Source organism: Ochotona princeps, chromosome 2 (genome assembly GCF_030435755.1).
Source record: "Ochotona princeps isolate mOchPri1 chromosome 2, mOchPri1.hap1, whole genome shotgun sequence".
NCBI lineage: Eukaryota > Metazoa > Chordata > Mammalia > Lagomorpha > Ochotonidae > Ochotona > Ochotona princeps.
Window position 1 is genome coordinate 78,783,570 of NC_080833.1, and position 17,810 is coordinate 78,801,379.

At 44.2% G+C, this 17,810-nt stretch overlaps 1 protein-coding gene across 1 annotated transcript in view; it reads right to left on the bottom strand.

Moving 5' to 3' along the window:
- DIPK1A (divergent protein kinase domain 1A) overlaps nucleotides 1–17,810 on the bottom strand; it is a 119,188-nt gene that overhangs the window by 22,300 nt on the left and 79,078 nt on the right. Inside the window, exon 2 of the mRNA XM_058659212.1 lies at nucleotides 11,289–11,423. Coding sequence (XP_058515195.1) covers nucleotides 11,289–11,423 — 135 coding nt within the window. The remainder of the gene's footprint in view (nucleotides 1–11,288; nucleotides 11,424–17,810) is intronic.

Genomic DNA, 17,810 nt, shown 5'->3' on the forward strand with positions numbered 1-17,810 from the left:
TTGCAGAGACAACAGTGCAGCCTCAGCACAGTATCACAGGAGGTGGAGAGTGGTGAGCCATGAGCTGGGGCTATGGAGACCATGGTGGAAATCTGACATAAGAACCCAGACCTGGAACTCGCTGGAGGTTGTGGCACAAGTGGCTGCAAGCAAAGAGTTGTGTACCAACTGCAACAAGTAAAATCGCATTGTAGACCTGTGGGTGACACAGCTTAGAAACCTGCCCCAAGGAGAAGACTCTGCTAACCAGAAGTGCAATGACCAAGAACAAAAGAAGAGACAAAAGCACAATGAATATTACTGAAAACTCGCCTGCAAAGGAGCAAAACCCTATGCCAACCTCAGAGTTAACTGAGGAAGACATCGAGAAAATGGGGCACACAAATTCATAAAACTCATTTTAAAGCTTCTGATCAACAATGAGAAGCACATACAAGAGTTCAAAGAATTTAAGGAAGCAATAAAACAAATCAAGGCTGATATATCAGAAATTAAGAATACAGCAGAGCAAATTAAAAGTACAATGGAGGGCCCAGCGGCGTGGCCTAGTGGCTAAAGTCCTCGCCTTGAACGCCCCGAGATCCCATATGGGCACTGGTTCTAATCCCAGCAGCTCCACTTCCCATCCAGCTCCCTGCTTGTGGCCTGGGAAAGCAGTCGAGGACGGCCCAATGCATTGGGACCCTGCACCCGTGTGGGAGACCCGGAAGAGGTTCCTGGTTCCCGGCTTCGGATCGGCGCAGCACCGGCCATTGCACTCACTTGGGGAGTGAATCACTGGATGGAAGATCTTCCTCTCTGTCTCTTCTCCTCTCTGTATATATGACTTTGACTTTGTAATAAAATAAATAAATCTTCAAAAAAAAAAAAAGTACAATGGAGAGTCTCCAAAATAGAATGAAGCAAGCAGAAGAAAGAATCTCAGAACTGGAGGATGTTTCCTATCATCGGGGGAAGCAAGCAGAGAACTGGAAGCAGAGCTGGGTCAGGCCAAAAACAGTATTGAAGAATTTAAAGACACTATTGGGAGGCCAAATATGGGAGTTGTGGGAGTCCCAGAGGGTGCAGAGAGAGAAGCTGAGTTTGCAAATGTATTTAATGAAATAATAAAGAAAAATTTCCCTAATCTGGAGAAAGAATTAGGAAACAAGATCCAGGAGGGGCACAGAACTCCCAACAGGCTTGATCAAAAGCAAGCTTCACCAAGACACATGATCTTCAAGTTCTCTTCAATTGAACATAAGGAAAAGATCCTGAAATGTGCACATGAGAAAAATCAATTGACATATAAAGGAATGCCAATTGAACTCACAGGAGACCTCTCACAGGAAACTCTACAGGCCAGAAGAGAACGGAGTGACATATTCCAGATTCTAAAAGAAAAAAATTGTCGGCCTAGGATAACATATCCAGCAAAGCTTTCTCTCTTTGAAAATGAAATAAAATTCTTCCACAGTAAAGAAAAGTTGAAAGAATTTGCCTCTTCCAAACCTGCCCTACAAACGATACTTCAAGATGTGCTCTTCTCAGAAAAGAGGAATAGCACCTACCAAACCAAAGGCAAATGGGAAGAACATCCCAGTAAAATGACAACAGAAGATGAGGGCAATTTGGGAGCTGGACTAATCTAGCTCCGTTCTGCTGCCATGGAGCTAGGACAAGTCAGGGCGGATTCCATTCTTGGGGCTGGGGACAGACTGAACCACTCCGCAGGGTGGCAGCTGCGGGGAGGCGTCTCTGCTAAGTGGGATCTGGCTAGGGGCTCAAGCCAAAACCATCCCGCAAAGCAGTGGATGAGCCCTTGGTTTCGGGTGGCCAGTGTACCAATTGGCGGCGAGCTCTGGGGTTTTTATGATTTGTAATAGCTGCTAAGGGACACTCATGAATTAGACCAACTTTAGTATAGGTGAAACATGAATTCCTGGCGATTGCCAGTGATAGGGACATGTAACTTTGCGCTTGCACCTGCTGGTCTATTTTAGTCATGGATGCTGGGCCACAGTGTCTGGGGCAGAGGCCAGGACAGGTGAGGGCCTGAGACAAGCTGAATCAGAGCAGCCACTGTCGGGTGCGTGATCTGCAGCTAGGAGCAGGCCAAGTTGGAGAGCTGGGGGGACACCCTAACTGGGTTGAGGTTCCCACCAAGGGGCACGTGTGCTGGAACGGGGGCTGCATTCTAACTAGGAAACAGTGGCAGTCTCCCATGGCACTAGTGTGGCTGGGATTGGATGCACCGGGCCGGGCCAGACCCCACCATCATCTGGCGTCCTAGGGAACCAGGGTAGAGGTGGGACTGGCTAGGCTAGGTCTCAATCCCCTACTGAGCCATGTGTGAGCTGTACATGGGTATGCACGAGCCATGGCTGGGCTGAAACATCCAACAACAAGAACCAGAATGGGGTGAAAGCCAGCCAAGAAAAGCCACTGTTCGAGTTTGCTAGTACAGAGTCCGACACCGACCATCACACCAATCAGTTTATGCTCATGCTGGTCGTTGGGATTGCTGGGTTCGTTCTGTTTCCAGCCCTGTCTTCCTCGTGAACCAACGGGTGTTGTAGTCCAGCTCGATCTTGCCCACTTCATATTTGGTCCTCAGGCAAATCAGTTGGAGCTGCAGCCTAGTTGGGGAGACTCCCCATAATCCCTACCAGTTCTGCCCCCTACCCTGGTTCCCATGCTTGCCAGTACGCACTGCAGGCTTGTCAAGTCTGTCCCTGTTTAGCTCTCGCACGTGTCAATAGGCATTGAAGCCCAGCTCAACCCAACCAACCTACTATCCAGCCCACACACCTACTGGCAGGTGCCCTTCTGTACAGCCACCCCTGCCCCTGTCCTGGTGTTCGTGCTGTCCAATGAGAGTGGTAGCCCCGAAGGAGGTGCCCACAATTTCCCTTCTAGGCTACACTCACTCCCAGATTATGCACTGTCCAGGTAGTTCTGGCATTTGACTTGACAGAATTAGCTCCAAGTGCCAGCCTCTGCCAGCTAGTACTGCGTCTAGCCCAACCAACCTTCACCCACTCTAGTTTTTGCTTGCACCAGTCGGAACAGTCAGCCCACCATGGCCCTTCCCTTATCTAGCCCGCATGAGGCCACAGGTGTTATAGCCCTGCCTATTCTGATCTGCCCCCATCCCAACTCACACTTTCCAATGGAAGTAGTTGTCCAGCAGGGGAGCCCTCATTCCCCTGTCAGCTTTGCCTCCTCCCCCTGATTATCACATGTGCTGTTTGGGCGCTGCAACCACATCTGGTACGGCTCATCTCACCTTGGCATTCCTTAGTGTGTACTAGTATGTGTCGCAACCGGATCTGGCTCAACCCACACTCTGTTCTGGCGCTCGGACTCACCAGCGGGTGATGTGAACAGGTTCAGCCTGGTCTGCCCCCAATCCATGCCATGTGTATACCAGTGGGATAATTTCCATAGCCTGTTGGAGATCCCTCCAACTGAACTGCTGATCTTAGAACCCCAACCATGAAGAGACTGTCAGCCAGTGGATTCTGAATAGGATTCATTGCGATTGGAACTGAGAGATTAGCAGCAATACAGAATTGATGAACTGTCAAAACTGTATGACCAGGACCCTCAGAGCGCGCCTCCCGTTGGGGATCTGGGATGGGTGGGAGGTTGGGTGGGGCTTTTCCCTTTGTTTTTTTCCCTGACCCCAGATACAGGGTAAAATGATAATGATGTGGAAACAATGGTATTACCCACTTTCACCCTGTAGCCCTTGACACTTTGTTCCCTAATCAACTAAGTAAGATTATTAAAAAATAATATAAAAAGATAAAAAAAAAAGAAAAGCCACTGTTCCTTCTAGGACAGAAAGTGAACTGAGAAAGGCTGGCTCATGGACCCCCTGGCATGCGCAAAATAAGTGCAAGAAGTACAATAGGAAACAGCCCAGAATAGGCCATGGAAAGTTTCCCAATGGCATACATTTGGCATGTGTCAGGGGTGGACCAGGCTGAATCAGTTCATGTCATCCACTGGCAAACCCAAACACCAGAACAGAGTGTGGGTCGGGCCAGGTTAGGTCACGACAAAAACCAGTGCACAATATGGAATGCCAGGGTGAGATTGCCTGTACTGGATCTGAATGCAGCACCCAACCAACACGCGTGAGAACCAGGAAGGGAGAGGGCAGAGCCAGCAGGGGGATTGAGGGGCTGGTCCCCTCGCCGGACAGCTACTCCCCTGGAGAGCGTGGGCTGGGATGGGGACAGACCAGACTGGGCAGGCCTGCAACACCTGAGCGCCACATGTGGACTAGATCACGGAAAAGCCAGGCTGGGCTGATTATTCCTGCCGGTACAAGCATAAATTGGAGTGGGTGAAGGTTGTTTGGGCTTAGCCGCAGACAGCTGGCAGAAACTGGCACTGGGGGCTAATTCTGTCAAGTCAAACCCAAGGAGTGCATAAACCGGGACTGAGAGAGACCCGGGAGGGAAGTGGAGGGTTCCCCCCTCTTGGGTCACTACTCCCGCGGGAGGGCATGAAAACTAGGACGGGGGCTGGGGTGGCTAGACAGAGAGGCACTCAACAACATCCGTGAGGGGTGCATAGTTGAATTGGTTGGAGGGAACTAAGCTTCAATGCCCATTGACAGGTACGGGAGCCAAATGGGAAGCGGGATAGACTGGACTGGTCTGCTATACATACTGGCAGGCCAGGGTGGGGACGGGCCTGGTGGGGGTTATTGTAGGTCACCCCGATTGGGCTGCAGACCCCACTGGTTGATGAAAGGGTCGAGTACGTGCTGGGCGGAGCCAGGATGAACTGCAACACCCATTGGTTCCAGTGCAAGTCGGGGAGAGCAGAACCAACCCAGCAATTGCAACCACCAGCTGATCATGGAGATGGACTGTGCTGGGCCCGGTACTTGCTAGAGTATACAGGAATCTGATCTGGGAATACCTCAGAGTTTCTGTGGGGATCTCCCCAATCGAACTGCTGGACTCAGAACCCTAGCCAAGAAGGGACAGAGGACAGAACAAATCAATCAACCACCTCAGCTATATGTTGGGCAGTGAAATACTGGGCAAATGAAGACTCTATGATGGACTGTGACAATCAGTGGATTCTTCAATGACCTCATCGAGCTGGGAGTGGTGAGATTGGCAGTGATCCATAACTGGAGAACTATTAAAACCACTTGAGCAAGTATCTCAGAGCATGCCCCACATCCGGCACTTTGGGCGGGTGGGAGACTGGGTGGGGCTTCTCCCTCAATATCCCCCTTTACCTCAGATGCATGAAGGAAACAATATGGACATAAAAGTCTTGCCCACTTCCCTATAGCCCCTGAACCTTTGTACCATAATTAACTATGTAAAGATTGTCAACAATAATAAAATAAATAAATAAATAAATAAAAAATGACAACAGAAGACTAAACCAATGAACAACCCATTCCTAAAATGATAAGATCAAAGTAACATCCATACATATTAACCCTCAATGTAAATGGCTTAAGCTCAATCAAACGTCATAGATTGGTAGACTGGATTTAAAAACAAAACCCATCTATTTATTTTCTAGAAGAGACACATTTCACCAACAAAAATCAGTGGAAACTACATCACATGGGTTTTGTTGTTTTCTGTTAGTTTCATCTCTTCAAAACATTTTCTTCTGCTTAAATCATTCAATGACTCCTAGATCATACAGTAGCATCATTTTCTGCAAGAAGGTTCTTGATTTTCATTTCTTCAGCTGCATGTTAGTCATTTAGCAGCATGTTATTTAACTTCTTGGTGTCGTTAATTTCTTTTTTCTCCCTGATGTTGATTTTGTTTTGTGGTTTTTCATTTAACGGGATGTATAGTAGCTGTGTAATGGAGCCTGTCATATCTAGTAACACGTCATTTAACTTCATGGCATTGTAAATTTCTATTTTTCTTTCTGTTGTTGATTTTGTATTATGACTTTTCATTTAAGGGGATATACAGTAGCTGTGAAATGGAGACTAACATCCAGATGTGAGGACACAATGTAGTATGCATTTCTACTTCCAGACAAAGATGGACTTACAATGAAACTGTTTACTCTATCTTGACAACAGGATGCTGGACTCTCTGCCATTGTCCATGCCCGCAATGATGGACATATGACTGTGTATGAAGAACTATATTTTTATAATGATATAGAGGAACTAGGTGGAGGAGAGGGAATTGGGGAGGGGATAAGGGAAATGCCAGGAGCCTATGGAATTGTATCATGAGATGATAATAATAATAATAAAATGTAAAAAAAAAAGTTACCTTAGAATAATTCCTTGAATAGCCTAAAAAGATTGATATTTTTACCATGCTCTTCAATATTGCATTAAACATTAATTAATAATATATTAAACATTTTCACTTGAAATTTGTATGTACCTCACCTAAGTGAAATCACACAATGTTATTCCTCTGGTTTATTTCATCTAGTATACTGATTTCAAAGTCCATCCATGTTGCACATGTTAGAATGTCATTCTTAGGGCTAACGTTATGGCAGAATGGGAAAAGCTGCTGCCTTTAACGCAGGCATTCTGTAGGGGTGCCAGTTTGAATTTTAGCAACTCCACCTCTAATCCAACTCCCTGCTGATGGCCTGGAAAAACAGCAAAGGATAATCTAAGTCTTTGGGCCTCGCACTCACATGAGCGACCCAGAAGAAGCTCCTGGCTCCTGGCTTCAGTATGGTTCAGCTCTGGCAACTGAGGCCATTTTGGGAGTGAACCAAATGGATGGATGGAGATCTCTCTTTTCTTGTCTCTCACTATCTCATTCTACTTTTCAAATAAATAAAATAAATCTTTTAAATAAAAAAGAATTTCATTCTTTATAAAGGTTAGATAGGCTAATCTTTCAACTTCAAGTACCAGCATCCCATAAGGCACTAGTTCATGTCCCAGCTGCTCCACTTCTGATCTGGTTCTCTGTTAATGGTTTGGGGAAGCAACAGAGGATGGCCCAAGTCCTTGGGACCCTGTGTCTATGTAGGAGACCCAGAGGAAGTGCCTGGCTCCTGGTGTCAGATCAGCTTAGCTCTGGCCATTGGCATCATTTGTGAAGTGAATCAGTGAATGGAAGACCTTTTTCTCTCTGTTTCTCCTTCTCTGTAATTTATTTTAAATAAAAATAAATACATCTTAAAAAAAAGAAAGGGCTAGTCAATACTCTAAAATATATTTATATGTGTTTGTTTACTCATTCATCTGGTGAAGAACAATTGAGTTGTTTCTACCTTCTGACTGCTTTGAATGTCAGCATGGCTACACACCGGTGTGTATAGGAGGGCTCCTGGTTTTTCAGAAAACATGCTGGCTTCTTGACCACCTTATACAAAGTTCTGTTTCTCAAGCCCCAGAACCAGCAATTTCCCCTAGGGTAATAGAAAATTCCCCCAGAGAAAAAGAAACCAGAAAAGTCAGCTGACCCTTTGGGACCTTACCCTGAGCACGGGATGCTAAGGTTCCCAGCCTTGGTTGAACTCTATCAGCGTCTTATTTCCCAGCCCCACAAGACAGCATCTGTCAGGGCAAATGTCTCTGGAAAAGGCACAAATACCAGGCTCACCTCTCTCAAACCCTACCCTGCCCAGTTCACAATCAACTAACCCTGTGTTATTGTGTTGCCTCTTGGAATTTTTTAAATACACCAGAAAGAAAAGGAGTTATTTATCTATTTATTTGAAAGGAAGAGGCAGGAGGAGGGGATGAGACTGAGAGGGAGTGAAAAGAAAGAGAAGCAGAGAGACAGACGGAAAGAGAGAGAGACTGGTCTTCTTTTCTGATTTACTTCCTAATTATCTGCAACAGCCAGAACTAGTCAGGCCAAAGTCAAGAGCCTAGAACTCCATTTCAGCCTCCCATGTGAGTGCAGGGGTCCAAGCACTCAGGCCATCTTCTGCCGCCTTTCCTGTGTGTTAGCAGGGAGCTGGATCAGAAGCGCAGCAGCTGGATTCAGATAATGGGATGCCGACATTCCAGTTGGCAACTTAACTTGCTGTGCCACAATCCCAGCCTTTGATATTAACCCCACAAACCCTATGTAATATTAGTACTAACTTAGCCCAGTACTGCTGACTTTAGTATTAACAGCTATGGTAGTTCTTTCTTTTTTTTGATTTGTTTATTTTTATTGGAAAGTCAGATTTACAGAGAAAAGGAGAGACACAGAGAGGAAGATCTTTTTTATTTTAATTTTTTTTTTATATTTTTTTTTTAATTTTTTTTTTTTATTAATTTTATGTGACACAGTTACATAGATACTTGGGTTCTCCCCACCCCTCCCCAAACCCTCCCACCATGGTGGATTCCTCCACCTTGTTGCATAACCACAGCTCAAGTTCAGTTGAGATTCCCCCATTGCAAGCGTATACCAAACATAGAGTCCAGCATCTTATTGTCCAGTCAAGTCAGAGAGGAAGATCTTACATCCACTGGTCCACTTCCCATATGGCTGCAATGGCTGGAGCTAAGCTGATTTGAAGCCAGATCTTCCAGATCTTCCACATGGGTGCAGAGTCCCAAGGCTTTGGGCTGTCCTTCATTACTTTCACAGGCTATAGACAGGGAGCTGGATGGGAAATGGAGCAACTGAGAACCAACTGATCTCCATATGACATGTTGGTGCCTGCAGGCAGAGAACTAGCCAGTTGAGTCAATGCACTGGCCCCTATGGTAGTTCTTTTATTACAACAATTTTTAAATTTGGGGGCTAATACCATGGCATAGTATGCTAAGTCTCTGCCTGTGGCACTGGCATCACATATGGGTGCTGGTTCATGTCCTAACTGTTTCTCTTATGATCCAATTCCCTGCTTGTGACCTGGGTCCTAGCACCCACATGGGAGATCTGGAGGAAGCTCCTGGCTCCGGACTTCAGTTCAGCTCAGCTCTGGCCATTTCAGCCATTTGGGGAATGAACCAACAGATGTAAGACCTCTCTGTCTCTTCTCTCTGTAACTCGGCCTTTAAAATGAAAATAAAGTGTGTGTGTATATATATATACACATACATATATATATTAAGAGGCAGAGAAAAAGAGTGGCTTACTTCTCCAATGCCTTTTCCCACTGTTCCCAATGCTTGGTAACAGCCAGGTGGCCAAGATCAGCACCCAAAGGATCTCAGCCTGGGTCTCCCACATGGGTGGTGGGAACCCAACTGTTACGGCTATACTGCTGGGGATCTGCTGGAGTCAGGGGGTGGCCAGCCAGGACCCAGGAGCCTGGAGGTGGGACATGGGGTCCTAACCAGCATCGTCATCCTGAGTCCATATGAAGTACTGCTGGCCCCCCAGAGTAGGCTTCAAGAACAGAATCTGAAATGCACAGTAACCATAATAATCTTTTTTAAAAAGTCTTAGAAAGAATAAAAACTATAGATTTTAGATTAAAAAAGCTTTTTTCTTATCTTTATATTCTAGAAAGATAATATTACAGTATGCTAGAATGAAGCATGTTTCCATTCCATAGAAAGAAAAACCAAAGTGAAAAAAAAATGAGGCACTTCCAATGCAATTTTCCATAACAGAATATGTTGCTACATTTTGAAGGACACAGTATCTACTCCATTTCATTTGGGCTTAACCTCTCGGCAGACACCTTGCGACAGTGGTGATAGGATGTATTTCCTTGACATTACGTGGACTTTCTCCCTTTTGGAGGTTGCTCAGAAACGCGTAATTGGAAAGTTAGAGAGCCCAGAAGTCTTCAGCGTTTAAACTTATATTTGCAGAAGCACCTCCCCAGGGGGACAGCTTATCCACAAAATACCTATTCATGTGCGCCCGAGGCAGCACAGAATGGTAACCCCAAGGAAGGAAAGTGAACATTTCGAAAAGTTTTGTGGGTTTTTTTTTTTTTTGTGCATTATTCTGCTCAATTATGTAACTCCTGTCTCCTCCTCCACGGAGTTTTGTAGGGGCCTTTTTGTTGGTTGCACTTAACTGTCACTTCCTCAGACCAGGGTCACATGCAAGCATGAAGTTTATGTAGAAGAGCAAATACTGCCTCCATCATCTTGGGCAACTTTTTCTCTCTCTCTGGATGAAGCTGGACGGAGGGGAGGGATTCAGAACATTATTTTGAGTGTTAATGAACATATGAAGTACCCAGCACACTGAATGGCCTCTGTGGTCCGTACTATCTTAAAATGTCTTTAGGATCTAGCATGGGCAATGGAATGGATATAGGATTGATAGGTTTGAACCCTGATTTGTTACTTAACAAACAAAATTTTTGAAAGGCAGATTTACACAAAGAAGGAGAAAGAAAGCTTTTCCATCTGCTTGTTCACTCCCCAAATGGCTGCCAACAGCCAGAGCTGGGCTGGTCCAAAGCCAGGATCTAGGAGCCTCCTCTGGGTCTCTTACATGGGCTCAGGGTCCCTTACGTGGGCTCAGGGTCCCAAGGACTTGGGCCATCCTCTGCTGCCCTCCCAAACCATAAGCAGGGAGCTGGCTTGGAAGTGGAGCAGCTGACATGAACTGGGACACCAGCAAGTGGAAGACAGAGATCTTCCATTTGCTGATTCATTCCCCTGATGGTCACAGTGGACAGGTTTGGGCCAGGCTGAAGCCAGGAACAAAACACCTTTTCCAGGGCTTCCACCTGGGTGGCAAGGGACCAAACACTTAAGTCATCCTCCACCGCTTTTTCCAGGCCATTAGCAAGGAGCTGTACTGGAGGTGGAACAGCTGAGATTTGAACTGGCCCCCCACATAGATTGCTGACATCATAAGTGGCAGCTTTACCTGCTATGCCACAATGGCTGCCCCAAATCCTCAGTTAAAATATACCTGCTACAGAGCTAATAGTGACTACTAGAAATCTAGAGCGATTTTCCTAAGATGTATCTAGTCCTTAGGCTAGAATTTAAATAAGAGATAAATGCCTTTTAGTCAATTTTGGTACCTGAGAATGCCATGCAAAAGATGTGGTCCAGAAAGACTGCCCATAAATTACACTTTCATAGCATAAGCACTGAAAAACCCACCTTATTAGAATAAACTAAACTTCAAACATATGAATGCTCAAAGAACAAAAATCCCTCTTTGTAAGCGGGACACCCGTACACTAACTTACTTATGTTAATGTTTGGGTTTCTGAATACTGAACTTTTCCAAGTGGCAAACAGTCCTGACTTGTCATATCACAAAGCTAAAATATTCATGACAGCCCCAAGGTCAAGTTAAATTTTATTTTTGAAGACAACTATCAGCAAGGACATAAGGAGTAAGGACAGTGTGCTGTTAAGCTTTTCAATGAACTAGGAAATAAAAACTACTTACTATGATTTTCTTACAGTCCTTTCCTCTGCACAGCTCTGTGTAGGCGGAATACTGCACATAGAGAATCCAGCTGCCAACAAACACTGCCAGCCAGGAGAAGAAAAGATATTTCATCCGCACGTAAGAGAGGCGAGCCTGAGAGAGAGAGCACAACAGCAGGTCACTCAGCACCAGGTCAGCACTCGCGATCCTAGAACATGATCTTATGTCACCCCCAGGCCTTTCTTGGAATCACCCAACTCTGTATTCTAGGCGTTCATACAGTAATTCCAGGACAAAGTGCACTTTCACGCAAGCCAAACAGTCATGGTCTTAGAAAAGGAAGCTCCCTGGGCCTGCCAAAGGAAGGGGGAACAAAATATCCTTTAAGATGTGCAAGCTTCCCAAAAGCAGCATCACCACAAGCTACTTAAGCAGCACGTGCACGTGCAGCCAGGCCACCCTGGGCTCTGAAGAAGATCAGGTCAACAGAGATACAATCTTGTTTACTAAGTGCTTGTAAATGGTTCTGAATAAGAATCTTAGAGGTCTTTATGAATAACCACATAAAAACAGAATACTTTTGTTTCAAAGAAATAAGAACCAAAAATCTGGTTATTTCTAATGTCTCAGAACAAGACATTCAACTCTGCAGTCATGCGACATTCATTAGGGTTGCACGTTCCTCCCACTCAACCAACCAAATGTTCCACCTGACAGATAGATGAAACTGAAAAGAACACTGCACGTATTAAAGAGAAGTGGCTGCAGAGGAAGGGTTAAGATGCATCTGGACTGAAGACCTCCTTGCATGTCAACTGGGCAGACCACACAATAGGAGCCTTTCTGCATTGTTTTGCTTCTGCTACTCCACTACCTTCCTGCAACCTCGGTCCGCTGGTGCCTTTTCTCCATCCACCACACATCAGTTTAATCTTCAAAAGTGAAGTTGGTCAACATACTTCTATTTTTTGGAGGGGGAGAGGGTGGGTGAGAGGCAAGAGTCCTAGAGTTCCAATATAATTTTGTGAAGATGGAACTCAGAACTAGGGAGAAAACTGAAAGTTGAATAAATTAAGGATATGTAAACAGACGAGGGAAAGCTAGATTTGCTTTTACGGTCGCGGGCCAGTTTCTCACACAGGGAAACAGTAGGATACTGTGAGCAGTGAGAGTGTGCAGAGAAGGCAGAGGGAGATGAAAGAGACAGGCATGCACCTGCAGAAGACGATGAGACTTCAGGAAGTACCAAATTCTGTTGGCCCCTTTTGCGGTTTAGGTTTCTGTGGCTGTCAGGTGAACAGATGGGTGGTAAACCCCCAAACCAAAAAACTCGAGTACAATGAATTCAGTTAAATGATAGGTTTCTGAGTTTTGTGATCAAAATTTTTGAAATTTAATTTTTAATGTCACTGTTTAATTAAAAAGTGCTCTCGATGTAAAATATTTTTATGTGGGAAAATGAAATCACTAAAAGAAAGACACAACTCCAAATTCAATCAGGTAAATGACAGTGTGGTATATACCAAGGGGTTTGATCGAAATACATTTAAAATTACTTCTGCCCTGATGAGGGATATTTAATCACAGTTTAGAAATTGAGATGTACCAATATTGTGACGATTAAATAAAATTATATGTAGCATTTACATGCCTTTAGAACAGATGCACAGTGCTGGACACATGGCAAATAACTCTAGGAATGCTAGCAACCTCATCTGTGAGTCACGGAGCAAGACGCCAACAATGTCGCCATTGGCTACCACCTTCTTTTAGCACTTGCCAAAAAAGAAAACTGAATCTGAACCATTTGAATCTGATCAAGGCGTTAGCTGTGGCTCCCCAGCTACAGGAAACATGGGACACACAGGAACCGAAGTGACATCTCGTGACACTTGGGGTGGGCACCAAACTGCAGGCTGTGGGACAAACACTGCCAAGGCAAGTAGCCCAGCATCTTCAACAAACAGATTACAAGATGGAAAGTCAAAGGAGGGAAACTCAAGGATTTATTTATTTAAGAAACACACTGATATTAAGACTATTAAGAAATATGTCAGGGCCCGGCGTGATAGCATAATGGTTAAGGTCCTCGCCTTGAACACACCAGGATCCCATATGGGCACTGGTTCTAATCCCGGCAACTCCACTTCCCATCCAGCTCCCTGCTTGTGGCCTGGGAAGTGGTTGATGACGGTCCAAGACCTTGGGACCCTGCACCTGTGTGGGAGACCCAGAAAGAAGTTCCTGGCTCCTGGCTTTGGATCAGCGCAGCACTGACCATTGCGGTCATTTGGGGAGTGAATCATTGGACGGCAGATCTTCCTCTCTGTCTCTCCTCCTCTCTGTACATCTGCCTTTCCAATAAAATAAATAAATCTTTTTTTTTTAATTACATTGCATTAAAGTCTTTGAGCTTGTCCCATCATTTTTCATTGTCTCTGAAGAGTTTTATAATTATTTTTCTGAACTCCTTATCAGAGACGTCTTCAATTTCTTCATCTGTAATCTCTGCGATTGACCAGGCTTTATGGTGGCTTTTTGGGGTGGAGCAAGCTGTGTCTACGTCACTAACTCTCTTATTCCGTTTCATATTTGTGGCCCAAGGTGTTGCTGGATTCTCACCCTTGACCTCTATTGCCACGTAGTGGGTGGCCTGAGGTCTTGCTAGCCTAGGGTTTTGTTTTCCTTCTGGCCCAGGGAGTTGTTGTTTTTGTTTCCCTTCTGGGTTTCAGGTTTCAGCGCCTAGGCGCTGGAGTCTCGTCTCTTGGATTTTTTTTTTTTCTTTGTTTTTTTGTCTGAGGTACGGGATCTGGCAGGCCCACTTTCCTTCGGCCTGGGGTGGCCTAGAATTTAGTTTAGCTGTGATCCTAGCCAATAGAATACAAAAAAACATCCAAGAGATCATCCATCCAGACCAAGTAGGTTTCATCCAGGGAATGCAGGGATGGTTCAACATAAGGAAATCCATAAATGTGCTACATCACATCCAAAAACTGAAAAACAAAAACCATATAATAGTATCAATAGATGCAGAAAAAGCCTTCGACAAATTTCAACACCACTTCATGTTAAAAACTCTAACCAGGGTGGGGATAGAAGGAACAATCCACAACATAATCAAAGCAATATATGAAAAGCCCAATGCCAGCATCATACTAAATGGAGAAAAACTGGATCCCTTCCCACTGAGATCTGGAACAAGACAAGGCTGCCCACTATCACCACTGCTATTCAACATAGTCCTAGAGGTACTTGCAGAAGCCATAAGACAAGACAAAGAAATCAAAGGAATCCAAATTGGAAATGAAGAAGTCAAGCTTTCACTATTCGCAGACGACATGATTCTTTACATACAAGAACCAAAAACCTCAATACAAAGACTCCTAAAACTCATACGAGAATTTGGCAGAGTGGTAGGATACAAGATAAATGAACAAAAATCAACAGCCATAGTGTATGCAAACGGCCGCAAGATGGAAGATCTAACCAACAAGCTACCATTCAAAATAACAGAGAAAAGCATGAAATATCTGGGAATAAATTTAACCAAAAGCGTAGATGACCTTTATGAAGAAAATTACAAAACACTCAAAAAACAAATAGAACAAGACCTCGAAAGATGGAACAACATCCAATGCTCCTGGATAGGCAAAATTAATATCATCAAAATGTTTATACTACCAAAAGCAATATATACATTCAATGCAATCCCAATCAAATTACCCACAGCATTCTTCATTGAACTGGAAAAAAGGATACACAGATTCATCTGGAAACACAAAAAAAACCATGAATAGCCAGAACCACTCTGAAGAACAGGAACTTAACAGGGGGAATCACAGTACCGGATCTATGGACATACTATAGGGCAGTGGTCATCAAAACAGCCTGGTACTGGCACAAAGATAGAGAGGAAGATCAGTGGAACAGAATAGAAACAACAGATGGAAACCCACACAGATACAGCCAAATAATCTTTGACAAAAAGACAGACAACAACCCAAGCAAATGGAAAGGTCTGTTCAATAAATGCTGTTGGGATAACTGGTTGATAGCCTGCAGAAACAAAAAGATAGACCCATATCTCTCACCATACACCAAGATCGAATCTAAATGGATAAAAGACCTAAACCTACATCCAGAAACCTTCAAACTTTTGGAAGAAAATGTTGGAAACACACTGCAACACTTAGAGGTAGGCCCTGACTTCCTAAAAAAGACTCCAAAAGCAGTAGAAATAGAGACCAAAATAAACAACTGGGACCTCATCAAACTAAGAAGCTTCTGTACAGCTAGAGAAACAATCAACAAAGTAAAAAACAACCTACAGAATTGGAGAAGATCTTTGCACATTACATAGGAGATAGAGGGCTGATCTCCAGAATATACAAAGAGCTACAGAGAAACCAAAACACCAGAACAAACAAACTGCTCAAGAAATGGGCACGGGAAATGGGCAGACATTTCACAAAAGAACAAACCCAAATGGCAAACAAGCACATGAAAAAATGCTCAAGTTCCCTGGCAATAAGGGAAATCCAAATTAAAACATCAATGAGGTACCACCTAACTCCAGTAAGGATGGCACACATACATAATACCACCAACACTTGCTGGCGAGGATGTGGGGAAAAGGGAACCCTTCTCCACTGCTGGTGGGACTGCAGACTTGTACAGCCTCTATGGGAATCAGTTTGGAGAATACTCAAACAACTGAAAATCAACATGCCATATGATCCAGCAATAGCACTCCTAGGGATATATCCAAAAGATCTCCTACACAAGAAACCAACATGCATGCCTATGTTCATAGCAGCACAATCTACAAACCTGGAAGCAGCCAAAATGCCCATCAATAGAAGACTGGATAAGAAAGCTATGGTTCATCTACTCTATGGAATACTACTCAGCTATTAAAAAAAAACGAAATGCAGTTCTTTGTGGTCAAATGGGCCCAACTGGAATCCATCATGCTAAGAGAAATGAACCAATCCCAAAAGGTTAAATACCACATGTTTGCCTTAATCTGAGATGAAAAGATGACAACTTGAAAGATAGTACCTGTATATTGTAATATTAGTGCAATCTCTAACAACCTGTATCCAATGCAATAAGATAACGCGATATAATCTATAAACCAACAATTAATGTCAGAATACTTAAGATCTACATCGAAAAAACTGTAAAACCTACTATACCCTCAATACGCTATGTTAACCGGTAATGGGGAGGGAGTGCAGGGAAATCTTTCAGGACCATAAAAAGAGTGAGAAAAAAAGTACAATATAGCCTATCAAGATCAAATCTGGTAACTCACAGACAACAGACTCAAAGCGGCACTAAACAACAACAAAACTACTATACCAATGCATGAGGGGGGAATCGGGTGCGATCCTGACAACCTCTTAACAGGAGGTCATGTGCGTGGAGCAGGTGGGCACTCCAGAGTGGAGCAGGTGGTAAGGAGGAAGCTTGGATCCCAACCATGAAGACTCCCAGACCTTCACCACAAACTATTAATACGAGCAACAAGGACTACATCCCAACTGCCAAGGAGATCACAGGGAATTGGATGCCCTCGGAGGCCGAGTACTCTGAGGTCACCCACCCCCAACTGGAGCTTCCGCAGGGGATGCAAGAAGTCCAAACACTACCGCGAAAAAAAAAAAAATTACATTACAGTTTCATAGGCTCTGGGATTCCCCTGTCCCCTCCCCGTCCCCTTTCCCCATGGTGGATTCCTCCACCTTGTTGCTGTATTACAATTCAGATTCAGTCAAGATTCTTTCATTGCAAGCGTATACCAAGCATAGAGTTCAGCATCTTACTATTCAGTTAAATTCAACGGTTTCTTGGGGAGACCATCTCTGGTCTGAAGGCAGAGCTGGCAGAATATTATCCCAATCAATTAAAAGCCACAACATAACATCAATGACAATTTACAACATTATAGAATTAATTGACATGGTATTGAGTAACCTTGATCCAAATGAGGAATTGTAAGAACAAAAAAAAGAAGTGAAACCATGAAGAATGATGGGATTATCTGATGGCATGAAGAGACTTTCACTTTCAGGCGTGATCATGGCCACTGAAATATCTTGCTTTTCCTCTGACTCTCTCAAGGAGCCATGTTCCCGTGCCACCCCAGCATATGTGTCAGGTGAAGAGTATCCTGGCACTGGCTTGCCGATGAGTACCTGTCATGATGCCAGGTGCCAGAGATTTTGGAAAGTAGGTCAGAGATCCCCAGCAAGGCTATGGCATCATCTACTGTAGACAATGAGATAAAACAAAATGAGACACGCTTTTATTTGAGGATGCCACAGAAAACTGCCAGGATTGGAGGGTAACAAAAAATAAAAAGGCCTTCATAGGTGTCCTTTCATACCTGTAGCTTTATTATACATTTTCTGGCCTTAGATTTCAAAATAATGACTAAACCCTGGAAAATCACAGGCTATGTGGTCCAACCTTGGAGTACATGTACCAGACCAGACCTTCTCAGTTGCTGATGCCTGTGCAATACACAACATGTTC